Raw genomic sequence first — 19,822 nt, 5'->3', positions numbered from 1 at the left:
TATTAAGCGCTTGACTGAGAAACTAATATTCAATTGAACTAAATTAATTTACTTAATTTAAATTCACATATGCATAACTACATGTGGCTAGTGGCTATTGCACTGCACGGGGCTGGGCTGGATGCTTATAAGATTTCTTCATTCTTGAAATAAACAATGTACAAGTGAACTGACTTGTGAAAGTGTTTTTCTGGAACGACATCCTTTTGCCTGCAGTCCAGCTCCCCTGCCTAAAGGCTTGCTCTGGTGTCAGGGACACTGCGCCGGAAGGCACACTCTCACCCTCGGCTCGCTGAGATTGGCCTGGGGCTGGGTTCTCGTGGTAAGTCTCCACGGGAAAGCAAGGATGGCCAAACCAGAGGTGGTGCGATTTGTACCATAAGAGGCAGGAAATCCACAGGAACATTTAGTATGACAACCTAGGCCACTTCTCTCTCATTATAGACATGTCCAGTAAACAGCGTAGGCTCTGTGTAGTAAAGGTACAATTTATCTTAATCTTGAATTCAGAATAAATACTGCAGCCTGTCCCGATTGGAGGCTACTTACCCGGGACCACTTCCGTCGTCTCGTTCACCGGACTCACAATCTCAGGGCTCTGGGGCCTCTCCTCCTCTGAAATAAACACCCACAGGCTCTCAGTCCGCGCAGATCAGAGTCTCAAATGACAACACTTGGCAAGTACACCAAACTGTACACGGCATCTGGCAGATATTCCCTCAAATGCCGGACGCATTTATGGCAGGAGACAGAGGCAAGAAGTGAAAGAGGCCACAGCCCAATCACGACAACCCGCTCCAAAGCCTGCGCCCTCTGAGCCCGGCAGCTTGGGCTACACAGAGCCGCACGCAGCACAGGCTCGGCCACAGACCAAGGCTCTCCTGGAGCCAGCCCGGCCGAGGCGGGCGTGGTGCGGGCCTGGCGCAGCATCTCTCCGCAGAGGGCCTTCGATGCTGGACCTGCTTAGACACGGGACCTTCACTAATGACCCAAGAGTAGAATGTCAAGCAATTTGGCATAGTTTATTAAAACAGGATAAAAATATTAAGTAGCCCCAGAAATCAATCTGTTATTTACAAAAAGATTGGCTTCAAGGTGTAACCTGTGGCCAAGCCTGAGAAACTATGAACTTAAATGTCAGCTCCATAAGGCAGGATACTGTCTCTTTGGTTTGCTAATACAGTGTACACCTAGAACAGTGCCTGGCACGTAGTAGATGCTCCATAAATCATTTTGAATCTCCCTTTAGAAGAAGATTTAAAAATGACCTCACCCTGATTAAGTACACAGGGATCAGAAAAGGAGATGAAGACTCTGTCTGCTGGTCTGGTTGCTACAAGTCAAGAAAAACAAACCAGAGCTACACAATGACCAGAGAGAGGCTGCTCAAAGCTCAAGATGGCTGTGACTGCTGAAAATTATGGTTCACTGATACTAGTAGGAATTAATTCTGATTCAACAAAATAATAAATTTTGAAGAAATAAAAGTATGATGGAATTAAGAAAGCTCAGCTGTATGTCAGGCGGTCCGGTTCTGGGTCCCTGCCCTGCGACACTCCCTCTCATGTCTGTTTCCCAGCATGATTATCAGTAGAGACCCCTTTAACATTCAAACCCCCGCGAGTGAGCGTCTCTGTGTGTTACGGAAAGCTTACAAAATCGGATGCTTACAGAACGCTTGCACACTCTTCCCTGCCCCAGGTAATTTTTAAAAGTGTATTTTGTTGTAAAATAGTTTTTAATATGAAACAATAGAAAATTGAAAGCTCAGGAAATTAATAAGAATAATTATCATATACGATTTATGGAGCTCTCAGAAAGAACCATCCTCAGCCACCCCAAAGAACGAGCCTGCTCACTCAGTTGGAAATGCGGCTCATATCGTTTAAATAGCACTTGATCTGAAGCAGGAGGGAAGCCATTCACATGGTATTTAGCAACAAACGTTAAAACCATGTGACTCTGGCAAGTCATCCAGCTTCTCGTGGCGCGAGCTCCTCCACGGACATGCAGGTGCTAGTAGAATCCGGATCCCTGGGCCTTCCCGGATGGGAAGTCTTAGGCTAGAGCTGTGACTCACCAAGAGTTAAAAGCTCGATCATCCGCGTGATGCGATACCGCTTTCCCAAGAGCACGTAGGATGCACGGCAAGTGTAGTTGCCTTTATGCGCTTCAGTCACATTCATGATGATGAGTTTATTTGATTCTCCAATGAAGTTCACATTGTCAAGAAGTAGAGGTTTGCAGTCCTAGATAGAGCAACAGGAAGGGAGTATTGAAAACCAATTAATAACTTTCTCCAGTCTGCCAGGAGGAAAAATTCCATTTTTCCATATCAGCAAATGTTTTATACATATGTAATATGTCTATCATATTTTATGTATATTTATACATATATATACATATATTTATACACACACACACACACACACACACATATATATATATATATATATATATATATATATATAGAGAGAGAGAGAGAGAGAGAGAGAGAGAGAGAGAGATTCCTTGCATAACAAGTTTTAATGTTGTGATTTTTGTGGCAAAAGTCATAATTATACTCCTAGGATAGTAAACACACCTATGAGCCTTGCACTTTGAAAACAAATTTATTTGGAAATAAAGAAAAACACATTGGAGGAAAGAATGCTCACACTATAGTTTGTACGCTGTGCTTCCTTTCTTCCCAGATGTTATGGATTTTGTGTCTCTTACCCTGCACAGAATGTTCCCCAAAGAAGCCTTAGCAGCCCAGGTATAGATCTACGGTAGCAAACCGATCTGTCCCGTGGAGTGCTAGGCAGTCTCTTCTCAGGCAGATACCGAACTGCTGCGCTGGGCGCGGTGGGGCAGTGGTTTGGAGCATCCTCCCGAACACCAAAAGGCAGCGGTTCAGTCCTCCCTCAGGGCTCATCCCCAGGTTGTGGGTTGGATTCCCAATTGGGGTGTGTACAGGAGGCAACCTATTAATGTTTCTCTCTCTCAAATCAATAAAAACATATCCTCAGGTGAGGATTAAAATAAAAGAAAGAAGCTATGAAGTTATTTAAGGACCACTTGATATTTTAATAAAACACAAAAGAATAAATTTTGTGCCCTGGCCTGTGTCACTCAGTGGTTAGAGCACCAGCCCATGTACCAAAGAGCTGCAGGTTTGATTCCCAGTCAAGGACATGTGCCTGGGTTGCAGGTTCAATCCTTGGCCCCAGCTGAGGCATGTGCGGAAGGCAACAATGGAAGTGTCTTTCTCATATTGATGTTTATCTCTCTCACCCTCCCTCCCTTCCACTCTGTATAAAAATCTATAGAAAAAATATCCTTGGGTGCCCAGCCAGCGTGGCTCAGTGGTTGAACGTCAACCTATGAACCAGGAGGTCACCGTTCAATTCCTGGTCAGGGCACATGCCCGGGATGCAGGCTTAATCCCCAATGTGGGGCATGCAGGAGGCAGCCGATCAATGTTTCTCTCTCATCATTGATGTTTCTATCTCTCTCTTCCTCTCCCTTCCTCTCTGAAATCAATAAAAATATATATTTTTAAAATTTATCCTTGGGTGAGGATTAACAAATAAACAAAAAAAGGAATACTTTTTTAAAACAAATAGTTATCTCTTAAAAACCCTAAATTTATACTGCCTTATCTTTAAACTTCTTTTATTCTTACTATACTCTTCTTCAACTGTATCTTCTTAAGAAAAATAACAAAAAGTAAGCTTTTAGTAAAGCTGCAAATTAAATATATGTAGTCTTACAACTTTTTTAAAAATGTCCTATTAAGTTTCACTACTCAAAAGTAAATGATATGCCAAATGAAAGTGTACTTTGCAGATTCAACATATTGTCTGTGAAAGAAAACTATTTTATTTGTTGGAAAAATAAAATACTATATTTAATATAACATTACCTGAGACATAGAAGCATGAACAAACTATTGGACCTCAGAGAGAAGGCAGGGACAGTGGGTGGGAAGAGATCAAGCAATGAACTTGCATGCATATATATATATATGCATAACCCATGGACATAGACAATGGGGTGGTGAGGGCCTGGGGCAAGGGGAACAGGAGCTGGCTGGAAGAGGTTAATGGGGGAAAAAGAGGACCTATGTAATACTTTCAACAATAAAGATTTAAGAAGTAATAATAATATATATATATATTAAGACATTACCTTATCCCACTCTATTTTGGGTAACTCATTGTTTTCATCCTTAAAATAATCCAAATAAGGACACACAAGTTGTCCATTTCCTGCAATAATTAGTTTCTGTATGTACATGGTTTGTGCACTGTAACACAGGTCAGGTTCATGTTGTACAAACTTTGCAATTAGTTCAATCTTGAGACAGTAAGTTGAATTTCTAAAATAAATCAAAATAGGTGAATCAATCATTATTAAAGGACATTTCTGTCTTAACTACTGTAGGTGCACAGCACACATGTCTGAAACACGGTAACTGCTTCCTTACCTCACTGTGCAATAGTAATGTCCTGAGTCCTCGACCTTAGCTGGAACAAACCAAAGCTTATCTCTGTATTGATGAATCCTGGAGCCTCTTTCCATAGGTATAGCTGTGTTGCTGTCATTTTTATACCAATTTATAGTGCCTTTGTTTTCATTTGGGTTAAGAGGACATGTACGAACACCAATTTCATATGCAGAAGAAATTAAAATTATTTGTCCTTTACGTTCCTCACATTGACCTTTAAAAGGGAGAGAGGAAAAGCAAATTCTATATGAAATCTGTCAATGTTTCTTAATATAATATCTACATATAAATGTATCAATTACTCAATACATTAATTCATATGAAATATTTAACAGCCTTATGATTAACACCACTATCTTGGAAGTCTGAAAGATTTATATTCAAATTCAGTTGTGTTACTTACTACCTGAGTGCCCTTGAGCAAGTTATGTAACCTCCATCCCCTCTTAAGTCATCTAAAAACTGGTGAAAGTGTAGCAGGTGAGAGATGCTTCAAGACAAGATGGAGTATAAGGGACTGGACTTGCCCTCCTACCTGAACAACTGAAAAATGGACAATGTTTATGAAACAATAATGTTCACGACATTGGACATAAAAAATAGAAATATCAGAAAGGGGGGACTCAAAGGAGGTAAGCCCTATAATTCACCCAATCACTGCTAGAGAGATTCAGGACCAGGGCATTGCAAGGAGGAAGGCCAGGCAAAGTCTCGTGTTCTCTGGGTGAGGAAACGGAGTTGGGAATCCAAGGAAACCAAAAGTGTGCAGGGCAGAGCACCGAGCAGATCAGCCCTGCACACAGAGCGAGCGGGAGAGGGAGGGAGCAAGCACTTTGCTGACCTACAGAGCCTCCCTCCAGTTTTCAGCTGAGTATTGATTAGCTTAAGTTATATAAGAAAAACTACCCACGGTCAGAGTGTGAATTGCCAAAAGGATTAGAGTAAATAATACCTAACCCACACACAATTCTGGAAATAGTTGCTGTTTACAGCTGGAATGGAAAACCTCAAAAATCATGGGGCATCAGGTAGAATACCCAGAAGGGTTTTGACTCAGTAGACGGGGGAAATCAGGCCTAGAATAAAATTTTTCCTGATCATAACTAATAAAGTTTAACAGCAAGACCTGAAATGATCAACTGTTTTCAACAGTAAACCTATGACAGAGCAAACTCAAGAACATTCTTCATAATACAAAAATATCCAGCAACTAACATGGTGAAAATAACAATGTCTAGCACCTTTTAAAAAATTATTAGGCATGCAGAGAAGCGGGAAAATATAACCAATAATGAGGAGAAAATAATCACTACTGACCCAGAAATGACAGAGGTGATAGAATAGATGAAAAATTAAAATAATTTGTATTTCACTTGTTCGAGACACTAGATCAAACCTGTTGAGAAGAGACGTGGGAGTTGTTTTTAAAAAACTTAAATCAAATTTCTAGAAATAAAAACTACAATGTTGATTTTTAAAAAAACCCCACTGGATGTGATTAATGGCAGATTTGACATTGCAGAAGAAAAGATTAGTGACTTTTAAGACATGGCATTAGAAACTATTCAAAATTAAACACACAGCGAAAAAGAACAAAATTAATAGGGCAGTATTTAGCTGCTGGCCAACTTCAGTACATGACATAGGAATCCCTGAGGTAGAGGAAAGGTGAGTGAAACAGAAGAGTATTTGAAGGCATACAGGTTGAAATTTTTCAAGATTTAATGAAAATGAGGAGCTCACAGACTCTAATATCACAATAAAACCCAGGCAAAAGAAGCATAAAGAAAACTCCACCCAACAAAGAAAAAATAATTCAGCCTTCTTGCCAGAAAAAATAGAAGCCAGAAGAAAGTGGAATAAAGGTAAATACTGAAAGATAAAAAGTCAACCTAGAAGTCTATACTCAGTGAAAATGTCTTTCAAAAATAAAGACAAAACAAAACTTATTTGTGTATTTATAAGAGCTGTAAAAATTCATCACCAGTAGACCTGCACTATCAGGAAAATATAACAAGTCCATCAGAGATAAAGAAAATAATATTGGATAAAAATGAATCTACACAAAGGAATAAATACACCAGAAATGTTTACTACAAAGGTAATTATAAAATAATATGATCCTGAAATTAAATCCAAATATATTAATAATCATATTTTAAAATATTAATGGTCTAAACATCCCAATTGAAAGGCAGAGGTGGTCAGATTAAATAAAGTAAGAAGAATCCAACTGTATGCTGTCTCGCACAAACACACACACATACACACATACACACACGCCATCACACTTACACACACTTTAAATATAAAGATACAAATAACATTGCAAGTAAAAAAAAATGGTGGGGTTAACACTAATCAAAAGAAAGTTTAAATGGTTGTTACATTGTTAACAACCAAATTAGATTGTACAGTAAAGATTATTACCAGGGATAAAAAGGGTCATTTCATTATGATAAAGAAGTCATTCATCAAGAAGTACACAGTAATCCTAAATGTTTACTAAGCTACTAACAGTGCTTCAAAATACTTGAAGCAAAAATGTTAGACTTTGTCCTAGCTGGTTTGGCTCAGTGGGTAGAGTGTTGGCCTGCGAACTGAAGGGTCTCAGGTTCGATTCCGGTCAAGGGCACATGCCCAGGTTGTGGGCTCGATCCCCAGTGTGGGGCATGTAGGAGGCAGCCAATCAATGATTCTCTCTCATCACTGATGTTTCTATGTCTCTCTCCCTCTCTGAAATCAATAAAAATATATATTTTTAAAAAATGTTAAGACTGCAAGGAGAAATAGAAAAACCCACAATTATAGTCAGAGAATCCAATACCCTACTCAAACAATAATTGATAGAACAAATAGAACAATTAGATAAATCACTAATGATATAAAAGGTTTGAATAAAAAAATTTGGCATAACTGGTATTTATAGAAAATCCTACCCAACAATAGTAGAATACACATTTTTAACACAACAAATTTACCAACATATACAATATTCTTGTTCATCACCCAATAATTGATGTATTTAAAGGGATTCAAATTAGACATAGTGCATTTTCTGGTGACAATAGGATTCAATTAGAAACCAATAACCAAAACCTATCTAGGAATTCCCAATATGTTTGAGAAAACATTTTAAATGAATATAAAACACACTGTTAGCTGGGAATCCATACTGTTCTAATTTATCAGCTCTATAAAGCATCAGCAGATTTGAACACAACTTCCAGAGTAAGCAGAATGCAATCATAAAAAATATTATTTGTAAAATAATAAAATAAAACTAAAAACACACTTCTAAATAACCCATGAGTCAAAGAAGAAATAAAAAGCGAGAGTAGAAGGTATTTTGAATGAATGATAAGGAAAATACAACATGTCAAAGTTGATGATATTCAATGAAAGCAGTGGGTAGAGGAAAACTGACAGCACTAAATGCCTATAGAAGGAAAAAGATCTCAAACTGATGATTTCAGTTTCCACTCAATAAATTAGAAAAACAATGCACCCAATGTAAGCAGAAGATAAAAAATAACATGAATCCAGCAGATAACCAGTGAGCCCTGGCTATGTGGCCTCAGGGTTAGAGGGTCGGCCTGCGCCCCAAAGGGCCACAGATTCAATTCCCAGGCAAGGGCATGTACCTGGGTTGCAGGTTGATCCCTGACCCCGGTAGGGGTATGTGTGGGAGGAAACCAATGGATGTGTCTCTCTCACATTGATGTTTCTCTCTGCCTCCCTCCTCTCTGTCTCTCTCTCTCCCTCTGTCCCCTGCCCCCCTCCAATACCTCCCTCCCTTCTACTCTCTCTAACACTCAATGGAAAAAATATCCTCAGGTGAGGATTAACAACAAAAAAATCAATGAAATAGAAAACAAAAAAGTAACAGAGAAAAATCAGATACCAAAAGCTAGTTCTTTCAGAAAATATGATTGATAAAATCTCCATCCAGAATAACCAGGAAAAAAGAGAGGTGTTATCTCTCAAGGAGTAATAAGGAAATATTAAGAACAAATTTATGCCAATAAATTCAATAACTTATGTGAAACAATAAAATTCCTTGAAAGGCACAGACTATAAGAGCTCCCTCAAAAAGAAATAAATAACCTGAATAGCCCTATAGATATTAAAGAAAATGAATTTGCAGCTAAAACCTTCCAACAAAGAAAATGTTGGGCCTAGATAGTGTCACTGGAATATTTATGGAAGAAATTTTAGGCAAACTCTTGCAGAAAATTGAAGAGTCAGTAACATGTCCCTATTCACTCTATGGGGTCAACATTACTCTAATACTAAAACCTGACAAAGACATTACAAGAGAAAACATAAGCCAATCATCATAAACATAAATGCAAAATTTATTTAAAACAGTTCATCAAACTGAATCTTACAATATATCAAAAAAGGATAATATATTGTGATGTATATAGCATCCTAGAAATGCAAAGTTGGATTCACATTCAAAAAAATCAATCAATGAAATTCCATATATTAACAGAGTTTAAAAGAAAATCTATATAATCATTTCAGTAGACCCAGAAAAAAAAAAAAAAAAAAAACGACAAAATCCAACATCAGCAAACTAGGAATAGAGGTGAACTCTCAGCTATGAAAAACGTACAGCTCTTATACACAGCAAGATTAGGAATGAGGTCAGGATTTTCCACTCTAATCACTTCTATTTAATATTTTACTGGAAGATCTAATTAGAACATTAAGTTAAGAAAAAAATAAATGGCACCCAGATTGAAGGGGAAAGTAAAATAGCTTTATTTGCAGACAACATGATCATCTGTGAAATCTACAAAAGATCTAGAAGGATTAGTGAATTGTAATGTAATATGAGTATGCAAAATTGAATGGATTTGCAAATACCAGCTAAGAAAAACAAGATCTAAATAAATGATCATGGATCAGAACACTCAATATCATTAAGATGTTAGTTGTCCCCAAATTGGGTTATATTCAACTCAATCCCCATTAATATCTGAGCAGGACTTTTTGTACTAATTAACAAACTGATTCTAAAATTTATATATAATTAGTCAAAACAACTTTGATTTTAAGAAGAACAAAGTTGAGTTACACTGACTTAATTCAACATTTATTATAAAGCCACATGAATTAAGACAGTGTAGTATTGACATAAAGATGAATAGGTCACTGAACAGAAACCCCAGAAATAAATTACACAAACATATTTAACTGATTTTTTTACAAAGGCATAAAGGAAATTGAGTGGAGAAAAGATAGCGTTTTCAATAAATTGGATATCCTTATTAAAAAAACAAAACACACAAAATCTTATCTTTTGAGGCAGGATTTCCAGAACAGCAAGAATGGATAAAAATAACAAAAAGGCTGGACAACTGAGAAGCAGCTGCTACCGTGACCACCTGAGGAGCAACCGCGGCCTGAGAAGCCACTGCCACCCAAGGAGCAGCCCCTGCACGACTTGACATCTAGATCAGTTGGTGAGACGAAAAATGGGTAGACAAAGATACACCCAAAGGAAAGAAAAGGAGTAATTGCCAGAAAAGCAGCTAAGTGAAACAGAGACATGCAATATGTCAGAAAAAGAATTCAGAATAAGGGTCATAGAGTTCATAAACCGGATGGAAGAAAAAATCAACACCTTATGTAAGAATCAAGAAGAAATGGATGAAAAAAAATCAACAACTTATTTAAGAATCAAGAAGAAATGAAGAGTGATATAGCTGCAATAAAAAACACCATGGAAAGTTTCAACAGTAGACTAGGAGAAGCAGAGGACCAAATTAGTGAATTAGAAGACAGGGAAGCAAAACACAGCCAAACTGAATTGCAACTGGAGAAAAAAATTAAAAGACAGGAGGAGAGCCTAAGGGAGCTATGAGACAATATGAAATGAAGCAACATACGAATAATAGGGGTGCCAGAAAAACAGGAAGAGGAACAAGGGTTAGAAGACCTATTTGAAGAAATAATGTCAGAAAACTTCCCTGGTGTGGGGAAGATAAAAGTCACACAAGCACAGAGAGTCCCAAACAGGATGAACCTGAAAGACCCACACCAAGACACATCATAATTACGATGGCAAATATTCAGGACAAAAAGAGAATCTTAAAGGCTACAGAGAGAGACAGAAAGTTACATACAAGGGAGCTCCCATTAGATTATCAAGTGATTTCTCAACAGAAACACATCAGGCCAGAAAAGAATGGAAGGAAATTTACAAAGTGATGTAAACCAAGGGACTGAATCCAAGAATACGCTATCCAGCAAGATTATCATTCAAAATTGAAGGGGAAATAAGTAGCTTCACAGACAAAAAAGGCTAAGGGAGTTTATCACTACCAAGCCAGCAATGCAAGAAATGCTAAAGGGACTGGTGTAAAAAAAAAGAAATAAAAAGGTAAGAAGGAACAGAGACACAAAAAATAAAAATGACTACAAACAAGTATCTTTCAATAATAACTTTAAACATAAACAGACTAAATGCTCCAATCAAAAGACATCGAGTGGCTGAATGGATAAAAAAACAAGACCCATATATATGCTGTCTACAAGAGACCCACCTCAGAAAAAGGGACTCACACAGATTGAAAGTGAAGGGATGGAAAAACATCTTTCAGGCAAATGGAAATGAAAAAAAAGCTGGGTTAGCAGTACTTATATCTGACAAAATAGACCTCAAAGTAAAGGCCATAAGAAGAGATAAGGAAGGCCACTTCATAATACTAAAGGGATCGATACAACAAAAGGATAAAACCCTGGTAAACATATATGCACCCAATGCAGGAGCACCCAAATACATAAAAAGACTCCTGGAAGATATCAAGGAAGAGATTGACAACAATACAATCATAGTAGGGAACTTTAATACACCACTGACAACACTGGCTAAATCCTCTAGGCAAAAATCAGCAAAGAAACAGCAATCCTAAATGACTCACTAGATCAGATGGACCTAATTGACATCTTCAGAGCATTTCGTCCCAAAGCCACAGAATATACGTTCTTCTCAAGTGCACATGGGACATTTTCAAAAATAGACCACATATTGGGTCACAAGCAAAGTCTCCACAAATTCAAGAAGACTGAAATAATATCAAGCATTTTCTCAGACCACAATGGCATAATATTAGAAATAAACTACAATAAAAACAATCCAAAAAATTCAAACACTTGGAAGCTGAATAGCATGCTATTAAACAATGATTGGGTTACCAATGAGATCAAAGAAGAAATTAAAAACATCCTGGAGACTAATGACAATAAAAACACAACAATGCAAATGCTATGGGACACAATGAAAGCAGTCTTGAGAGGGAAGTTTATAGCTCTACAGGCCTACCTCAAAAAAAAAAAAAAAAAAAACAAGAAAAAATGGTAGTAAATCATCTAACTCTACAACTCAAAGAATTAGAAAGAGAGCAACAAGAAAAGCCCAGAGTGAGCAGAAGGAAGGAAATTATAAAGATCAGAGCAGAAATGAATGACATAGAGACCAGAAAAACAATACAAAAGATCAATGAAACCAAGAGCTGGTTCTTTGAAAGGATAAACAAGATTGATGAACCTCTAGCCAGGCTCACCAAGAATCAAAGAGAGAGGACCCAAATAATCAAAATCAGAAATGAAAGAGGCGAAATAACGACAGACCCCACAGAAATAAAAAGGATTGTTAAAAAATACTATGAACAACTCTATTCTAACAAACTAGACAACCTGGAGGAAATGGACACATTCCTAGAAAAATACAACCTTCCAAAACTCACCCAGGAAGATTATAAAAATCTCAATAGGCTGATAACTATGGAAGAAATTGAAGCAGTCATCAAAATGCTTCCAGCAAAACAAAAGCCCGGGGCCAGATGGCTTCACAGGGGAGTTTTACCAAACATTCAAGGAAGAACTAAAACCTATCCTCCTTAGACTATTCCAGAAAATTCAAGAGGAAGGATCACTTCCAAGCTCCTTCTATGAAGCCAGCATCACCCTAATATCAAAAGCAGATAAAGATAACACAATGAAAGAGAATTACAGGCCAATATCCCTCATGAACATAGATGCCAAAATCCTCAACAAAATTCTAGCAAGTAGGATCCAGCAATACATCAGAAAGATCATACACCATGACCAAGTAGGATTTATCCCAGGAATGCAAGGATAGTACAATATCCGCAAATCAATAAATGTGATACATCACATAAACAAATTAAGAGATAAAAATCACACAGTCATATCAATTGACGCAGAAAAAGCATTTGAAAAAATCCAACACCCTTTCTTGATAAAAACTCTCAGCAAGGTGGGAATAGAAGGATCATACCTCAACATAATAAAAGCCATATATGACAAACCCACAGCCAACATCATACTCAATGGACAAAAACTAAAACCATTTCCCCTAAGAACAGGAACAAGACAGGGATGCCCACTCTCACCACTCCTGTTCGACATAATACTGGAAGTACTAGCCATTACAATGAGACAAGAAGAAGAAATAAAAGGCATCCAAATTGGAAAAGAAGAAGTAAAAGTGTCCTTATTTGCAGATGATATGATACTGTACATAGAAAACCCTAAAGACTCCATCAAAAAATTATTAGACTTAATAAATGAATTCGGCAATGTAGCAGGATACAAAATTAATGCCAAGAAATCTATGGCATTTCTTTACACCAATAGTGAACTTACAGAAAGAGAGACTAAAAAAGCAATCCCATTTACCATCACACTAAAAAAATTAAGTTACCTGGGAATAAACATAATTAAGAGGTAAAAGACCTATACATGGAAAACTACAGGACACTGAAAAAAGAGATAGAGGAAGACATAAACAGATGGAAGAACATACCGTGTTCATGGATTGGTAGAATCAACATCATCAAAATGTCCATACTACCCAAAGCAATCTACACATTCAATGCACTCCCCATTAAAATACCAATGGCATATTTCACAGACCTAGAAAGAACTCTCCAAAAATTCATCTGGAATAAAAAAAGACCCCAAATAGCTGCAGCAATCCTGAGAAAGAAGAACAAAGTAGGTGGGATCTCAATACCAGATATCAAGCTGTATTACAAAGCCACTGTTCTCAAAACTGCCTTGTACTGGCACACGAACAGACATACAGATCAATGGAATAGAATAGAGATTCCAGAAATTGACCCAAACCACTATGCCCAATTAATATTTGACAAAGGAGGCATGAACATACAATGGCGTCAAGACAGTCTCTTCAACAAATGGTGTTGGGAAAATTGGACAGATACATGCAAAAAAAAATGAAACTAGACCACCAACTTATACCATACACAAAAATAAACTCAAAATGGATAAAGGACTTGAACATGTGACGGGAAACCATAAAAATACTAGAGAAATCCTCAGGCAGCAAAATCTCAGACATATGCCGAAGCAATTTATTCACAGATACTGCTCCTAGGGCAATGGAAACTAAAGAGAAAATAAACAAATGGGACTACATCAAAATAAAAAGCTTTTGTACAGCAAAGGAAACCATCAACAAAACAACAAGAAAGCCCACTGCATGGGAGAACATATTTGCCAATGATAACAACGATAAGGGTTTAATCTCCAACATTTACAGGGAACTCATACAACTTAATAAAAGGAAGTTAAACAACCCAATCAAGAAATGGGCAACGGACCTAAATAGATACTTTTCAAAAGAAGACAGAAGGAAGGCCAAGAGACATATGAAAACCTGCTCAAAGTCACTAATCATCCGAGCAATGCAAATCAAAACAACAATGTGGTACCATCTCACACTTGTCAGAATGGCTATCATCAACAAATCAACAAACAACAAGTGCTGGCGAGGATACAGAAAAAAAGGAACCCTCATGCACTGCTGGAGGGAATGCAGACTAGTGCAGCCACTATGGAGAACAGTATGGAGTTTCCTCAAAAAACTAAAAATGAAACTCCCATTTGACCCAGTGATCCCACTTCTAGGAATATATCCCAAGAAACTAGAAACACGAATCAGAAAGGATCTATGCACCCCTATGTTCATAGCAGCACAATTCACCATAGCTAAGAGTTGGAAACAGCCTAAGTGCCCATCAGCAGATGAGTGGATTAAAAAACTGTGGTACATCTACACAATGGAATACTACGCTGCGGTAAAGTGGAAGGAGTCCTTACCATTTGCAACAACATGGATGGAACTGGACAGCATTATGCTAAGTGAAATAAGCCAGGCAGAGAAAGGTAAATATCACATGATCTCACTCATTTATGGAATATAATGAACAACATAAACTGATGAACAAAAACAGATCTAGAGACAGAGAAACATCGATCAGAACGTCAAGCCTCAGGGAAGGTAGGGGAGGGTTGGGGTAAAGGGGAGAGATCAACCAAAGGACTTGTATGCATGCATATAAGCCTAACCAATGGACACAGACAACAGGGGGGTAAGGGCATGAATGGGAGGGGGGGGGTGGGAGTAATGGGGGAATAAGGACACATATGTAATACCACAATCAATAAAGAAATTAAAAAAAGAAAAAGAGGCTGGCCCTAGCCGGTTTGGCTCAGTGGATAGAGCGTCGGCCTGGGGACTGAAGGGTCCCGGGTTCGATTCCGGACAAGAACATGTACCTTGGTTGCGGGCACATCCCCAGTAGGAGGCGTGCAAGAGGCAGCTGATTGATGCTTCTCTCTCATCGATGTTTCTATCTCTCTATCCCTCTCCCTTCCTCTCTGTAAAAAAATCAATAAAATATATATTAAAAAAAAAAAGGCTGGACAATTTTCAAAATCAAAGGGATGCAACAATCAGAACCTTTATTTTAAAACTAGAGGCCCGGTGCACGAAATTCGTGCACGGGGAGGTGGGAGGGGGTTTCCTCAGCCCGACCTGCACCCTCTCCAATCTGGGAGTTCTTAGGGATGTCCTACTGATGGCTTAGGCCCGCTCCCCATGGTTCTCTGCTCTCTGTGGGGCCTGCCTGCTCCACACCACGGCAATGGGCAAGCAGTTCCTGCTGGGTGCTGTCTGCGGGCGTGCTTGCCTGCTCACGGGTCGCTGGGTATTGCCTGCAGGCCACGCTTGCCTGCTGGGCTCACATTGCTGGGGCAACGCCACCAGCATCCCACCCCGGCCGCTATGGGTGCCGCCATCTTTCTCGTTGAGTGATGGTTAATTTGCATATTACTCTTTTATTAGATAGGATAAAACAAACAAAGCAAACAAACAAAAAAAAGCAGTGGCAGCTGGATCTCAGAGCAGCGAGATTTATATATTTGTAATTTAAACTACTCTCATCTGCCTTTCTTTCAAGCTCCACTATAAACTCGAAAACCAGCAGCCTTACAAACACAATAGCTATGAAAGCCGCAGGCTTGCAAGAGTGAACCAGGTTTGGAGCCTCTCAAAAAGTACCATTCCGGAGCATTGCCACAATTTGACCTGACTGGCAACTCTGTGGAAAAGTCACCCTCACAGAATGGTGTTATTATTGCCCTGACTCAGAGCTCCACAAGAAGTGCTATCCCAAGAGTGTTTGTTTAAAAAATCAACCAGTGGCAACTGTTTAATTCTGCAGCTGCCTGCAGCCATGATACCATTGACACAAACAAGAGTCTGGCCAAAAGGAAAAATAAAATCTGGGGAACTAAATGACCATAAAGAGATTCAAAAAGCTCTAACATATGCCTGGGTAATCCAGAAAAGTGCCTATGTATGCAGGGCTGTGTACATGCCCAGGGAAGACCAGTCTCTTAAATATGGATGACCTTAAAGTCAAGCACAGCAGGAAGTGAAGACGAAGAGTTGTGAGCAGCCTAAGTGTTGAAGGCATACCTCAACACACACATGGCCCCTCAGCAAAGGGTAGAAGGCTAATTGGGTCAAATAGTCTAAGGAAATTTCTGACCAATCATCAGATGACCAAGCAGAGACTTAAGTAGCCATACACTACAGGAAACACAGATCAACAGGAAACTTCAGAAAGCAATGACTATATATTCATTATCTTGATTGTGATGATTTTAAGAGTGGAAATGTATGTCAACACACCAAATTGTATTCTTTAAACATGTGTGGTTTATTATATGTCAGTTATTAACTCAAGCTGCTAAAAGAAACACAGAATTGAAATAAAAGGGGCTAGGCACTTAGCATAGAACCTGTGCAGAGTGAGGACTCCTAAGTATTTAGATAACGGAAATAGCAGTAGCAAAAGCAATAGAAATCTATCTATATAAAACCCTAATATGCAAATCAACCAAATGGCCAACGACTGGCCGAATGACCAGTCGCTATGACGTGCACTGACAACAAGGGGACAGACGCTCAATGCAGGAGCTGCCCCCAACCCGCAGGCCCCGGCCAGCAGCGGTGGGGGGCAGGGTCGGCAAGTGGGTGGCACTAGGCCAGCCAAGGCGGGTGCGAGCGGGGGCCCCCCCAACCGCCCCGCTGGTCGCCCCACAGAGGGAGGCGACTGGTGGCAGCGGCAGGGGGCAGGGCTGGTGAGCAGGCAGTGCCAGGCCAAGGCGGGTGCGAGTGGGGGCCACAGTCACCACACCGGTGGCCCCACAGATTGGCCCTGATTGCTGGCCAGGCCTAGGAAACCTACCCATGCATGAATTTCATGCACTGGGCCTCTAGTAATAGTAATAAAAGGAATAAAATAAAGTAAGGTCTCAGCTAGACATACACTTCTATTTATCTGGGGTTTGACCCACCCATCAACCAAAATCGTTCTGATCAATGTCACCTATGACTTTTAAGTTGCTAAATCAAATAAACAACTTCAAACATCATCTTAGTTAGCATATCTGCAGTTGACATATATTATTAACCAAATGACCTCATCCCTTATTACCTCCCTCATTTCTTACTTGGCTCCAACCACGATGGTATTTAGTGCCTGGAACATGCCAGTTCCTTAGGGCCTTAGCACATCTGCCTGGACTGTTTCCCCATCCCCAACTTCAGGGTTGACTCAAAAGTCAACTTCTCAGTAAGTGTTCTCTGGTCACGCTGTCAAAAAATTTAACTTTCTGCCACCCACACATTCCTAAAATTTTATTTTTTAATATATTTTTATTGATTTCAAAAGGAAGGGAGAGGGAGAGGGAGATAGAAACATCAATGATGAGAGAGAATCACTGATCAGCTGCCTCCTACACGCCCCCCATTGGGGATTGAGCCTGCAATCTGGGCATGTGCCCTGACTGGGAATCGAATCATGACCTTCTGGTTCACAGCTCGATGCTCAACCACTGAGCCACATCGGCCAGGCCCAAAACTTTATATCTCCCTTTCCTTCTGTTTTTCTCTCTACACTTATCACCAATGACATAATAAAGGTTTACTTTTCTAAACCTACTGGAATGTGGACCACCTGCAGTCAGATTTTCTGTCTTGATCATTCACTTCTGTATCCTCAGCACCTAGCGCCTGGCACAGGGTAGGGGCTAATGCATTTGCAGTAAAAGGAGGAAGAGGGACAGAGTGAAATGAATAAACAGAGAAAAGAAAGAACTGTCTCTTGATGGTTTTCAGCTGAGGGTTCATTAAGACTACATTTAACGCCTCTTCCTAATGAAAGCCAGGATTTCCTGTATTATACTCTTTGACCAGCAATACAGTGGGAAGAGGCCTGGACTAGACACTGGAGAGCTGGATTTTAACTCTTGCTCTGAAACTAGAGATATGGCCTTGGGCTCTTAACCTCACTGGGTCTGTTTCCAAATATGTAAACAAGAGAATGAGAAGATGCTGAAAAGAATACTCATCAGTACAGTTCTGTGACCAGGAAGGAGGCTCTGAGTATTGGGATTCAACAGGAAAGATAAGAAAAATGATTCTGTTAGATAAGGTACTTCATGTATTCTAAATAATAGATTCTCTTAGCAGATAATAACACATGGAAATGCTTAACTTACCAGCTTCCAGAGAAGAAATCAGTAGAGCTATGAAACAAACAAGCCTGAGTAACACTTTCATATTCTCCTAGAGAAACAGGAATGAAAGAAAAACAAAAGTTAGAAATGTTACTATTCCAGAGACTTTCAAGACGGCGGTAGAGTAGGTGAATCTTGAACTCACCTCCTCGCTAAACCAAACTGGAAATACAAGTAAATTGGGGAACAATCACCCTGAGTAACCAAATGAGAACTGGCTGAAGAGGAGTCTTATACTAGTAATGAAGGATGTGCAGCAGAAGGTACATTGAGACTGGTAGGAAGGGTGGAGATGCAGGAGGGACTGCCCCACTCCCACCGACAGCAGCTGAGGTGCTGGAGAGATAGCTTAGCTACGGGGGCTTTCCCCTGGGAAGTGTGAGGCCTAACCCCAGGCCAGGCCCCCAGCCCGGAAGCTCCCCAGCCCGGAGCACCAGAGCTGGGAAGAGGCGCCACATAGCACCCAGCTATGAAAGCAGCGGGGTTTCTGCCCACCAAGGGGAGCCGAGTCTGCTGGAGACACCCGCTCCCCCTTCAAGAGCAAACTTTAAGGAGGGAGGGTGGTGCTGGCTGCAGTCGCCTGAGCAGAGTTTGGGGTTTGTGGTTCTAGGGAGAGATGTGGGGGGACAGCTGCCAGTCATTCTCGGAGACCGCAGCAGCCCCCTTCTGGGCAGGGCAATCCCCTCGGAGAGCATCAGCCTGGGGGAGAGCAATTACCCCGCCCCCAGGAGTCCCTCGCCACCCGCCCTGCAAGGAGTCAGCAGCATAGAGCAAGGAGTAGAAGTCTGGGCAGACTTTGGGTGTCAGTGACTGGGTTTGAGGTGAGGCTTTATGCCCACTTTTCCTGTGAACCAGTCTGGTACTTCCCCATCACAGGAGGTCCCATAGAACACCCTCCCAGCTCTTGGCAGGCCCGACCTCGGGGCTCCGGAGGCCCATGTGCCCGAGCGGTAGAGGATCCGCCCTGCTGAGGTCAGGGCAAAATCCGGGACAGACTCAGTCACATGGTTCTGGGATGGGGGTCATACCCACCACCTTCCCTGAAGTCTGAATGGCACCTCCTCTCACGAAGACCCACTAGCCCCACCGCCAGAGGCTTTTTCAGAAGGAGCCTAACAAGGAAGGCAGCGGCAGGGGGCGGGGTGCCTCGGTACATGTGCCGAGCTGCCCCAGGGCCCAGCACTAGTAACAGCTGGCCTTGGAGCACAGCTTGGTTCTCCCTGTGTGCAGCCAAGCCAGCAGAGGCAGCCATACTGTGCACCAGGCACACGGCAGCGTCTGACACTGGCCTGCACCACAGTCCTACCCAAAATGACCAAAAGCAACACACCAAGCGTCCAGCTTCAGGCAGCACTGGAGCAGGATCCAGGAAACTCCACAAACAGCAGATCGCAGGAG

General features: G+C 40.5%; 1 protein-coding gene across 1 annotated transcript in view; it reads right to left on the bottom strand.

Moving 5' to 3' along the window:
• The window catches only part of IL1R1 (interleukin 1 receptor type 1), a 56,850-nt gene that overhangs the window by 14,013 nt on the left and 23,015 nt on the right, over positions 1 to 19,822 (bottom strand). The window contains exons 2-6 of the mRNA XM_079792437.1: positions 18,407 to 18,473; positions 4,472 to 4,706; positions 4,174 to 4,363; positions 2,081 to 2,249; positions 550 to 615 (exon numbers count right to left, since the gene is read on the bottom strand). Of these exons, the coding sequence (XP_079648563.1) occupies positions 550 to 615; positions 2,081 to 2,249; positions 4,174 to 4,363; positions 4,472 to 4,706; positions 18,407 to 18,467 (721 nt within the window). The 5' untranslated portion in view covers positions 18,468 to 18,473. The remainder of the gene's footprint in view (positions 1 to 549; positions 616 to 2,080; positions 2,250 to 4,173; positions 4,364 to 4,471; positions 4,707 to 18,406; positions 18,474 to 19,822) is intronic.

This window comes from Cnephaeus nilssonii, assembly GCF_951640355.1.
Source record: "Cnephaeus nilssonii genome assembly, chromosome: 15".
NCBI classification, from domain to species: Eukaryota; Metazoa; Chordata; class Mammalia; order Chiroptera; family Vespertilionidae; genus Cnephaeus; species Cnephaeus nilssonii.
This window is presented reverse-complemented; position numbering and strand designations above follow the sequence as displayed.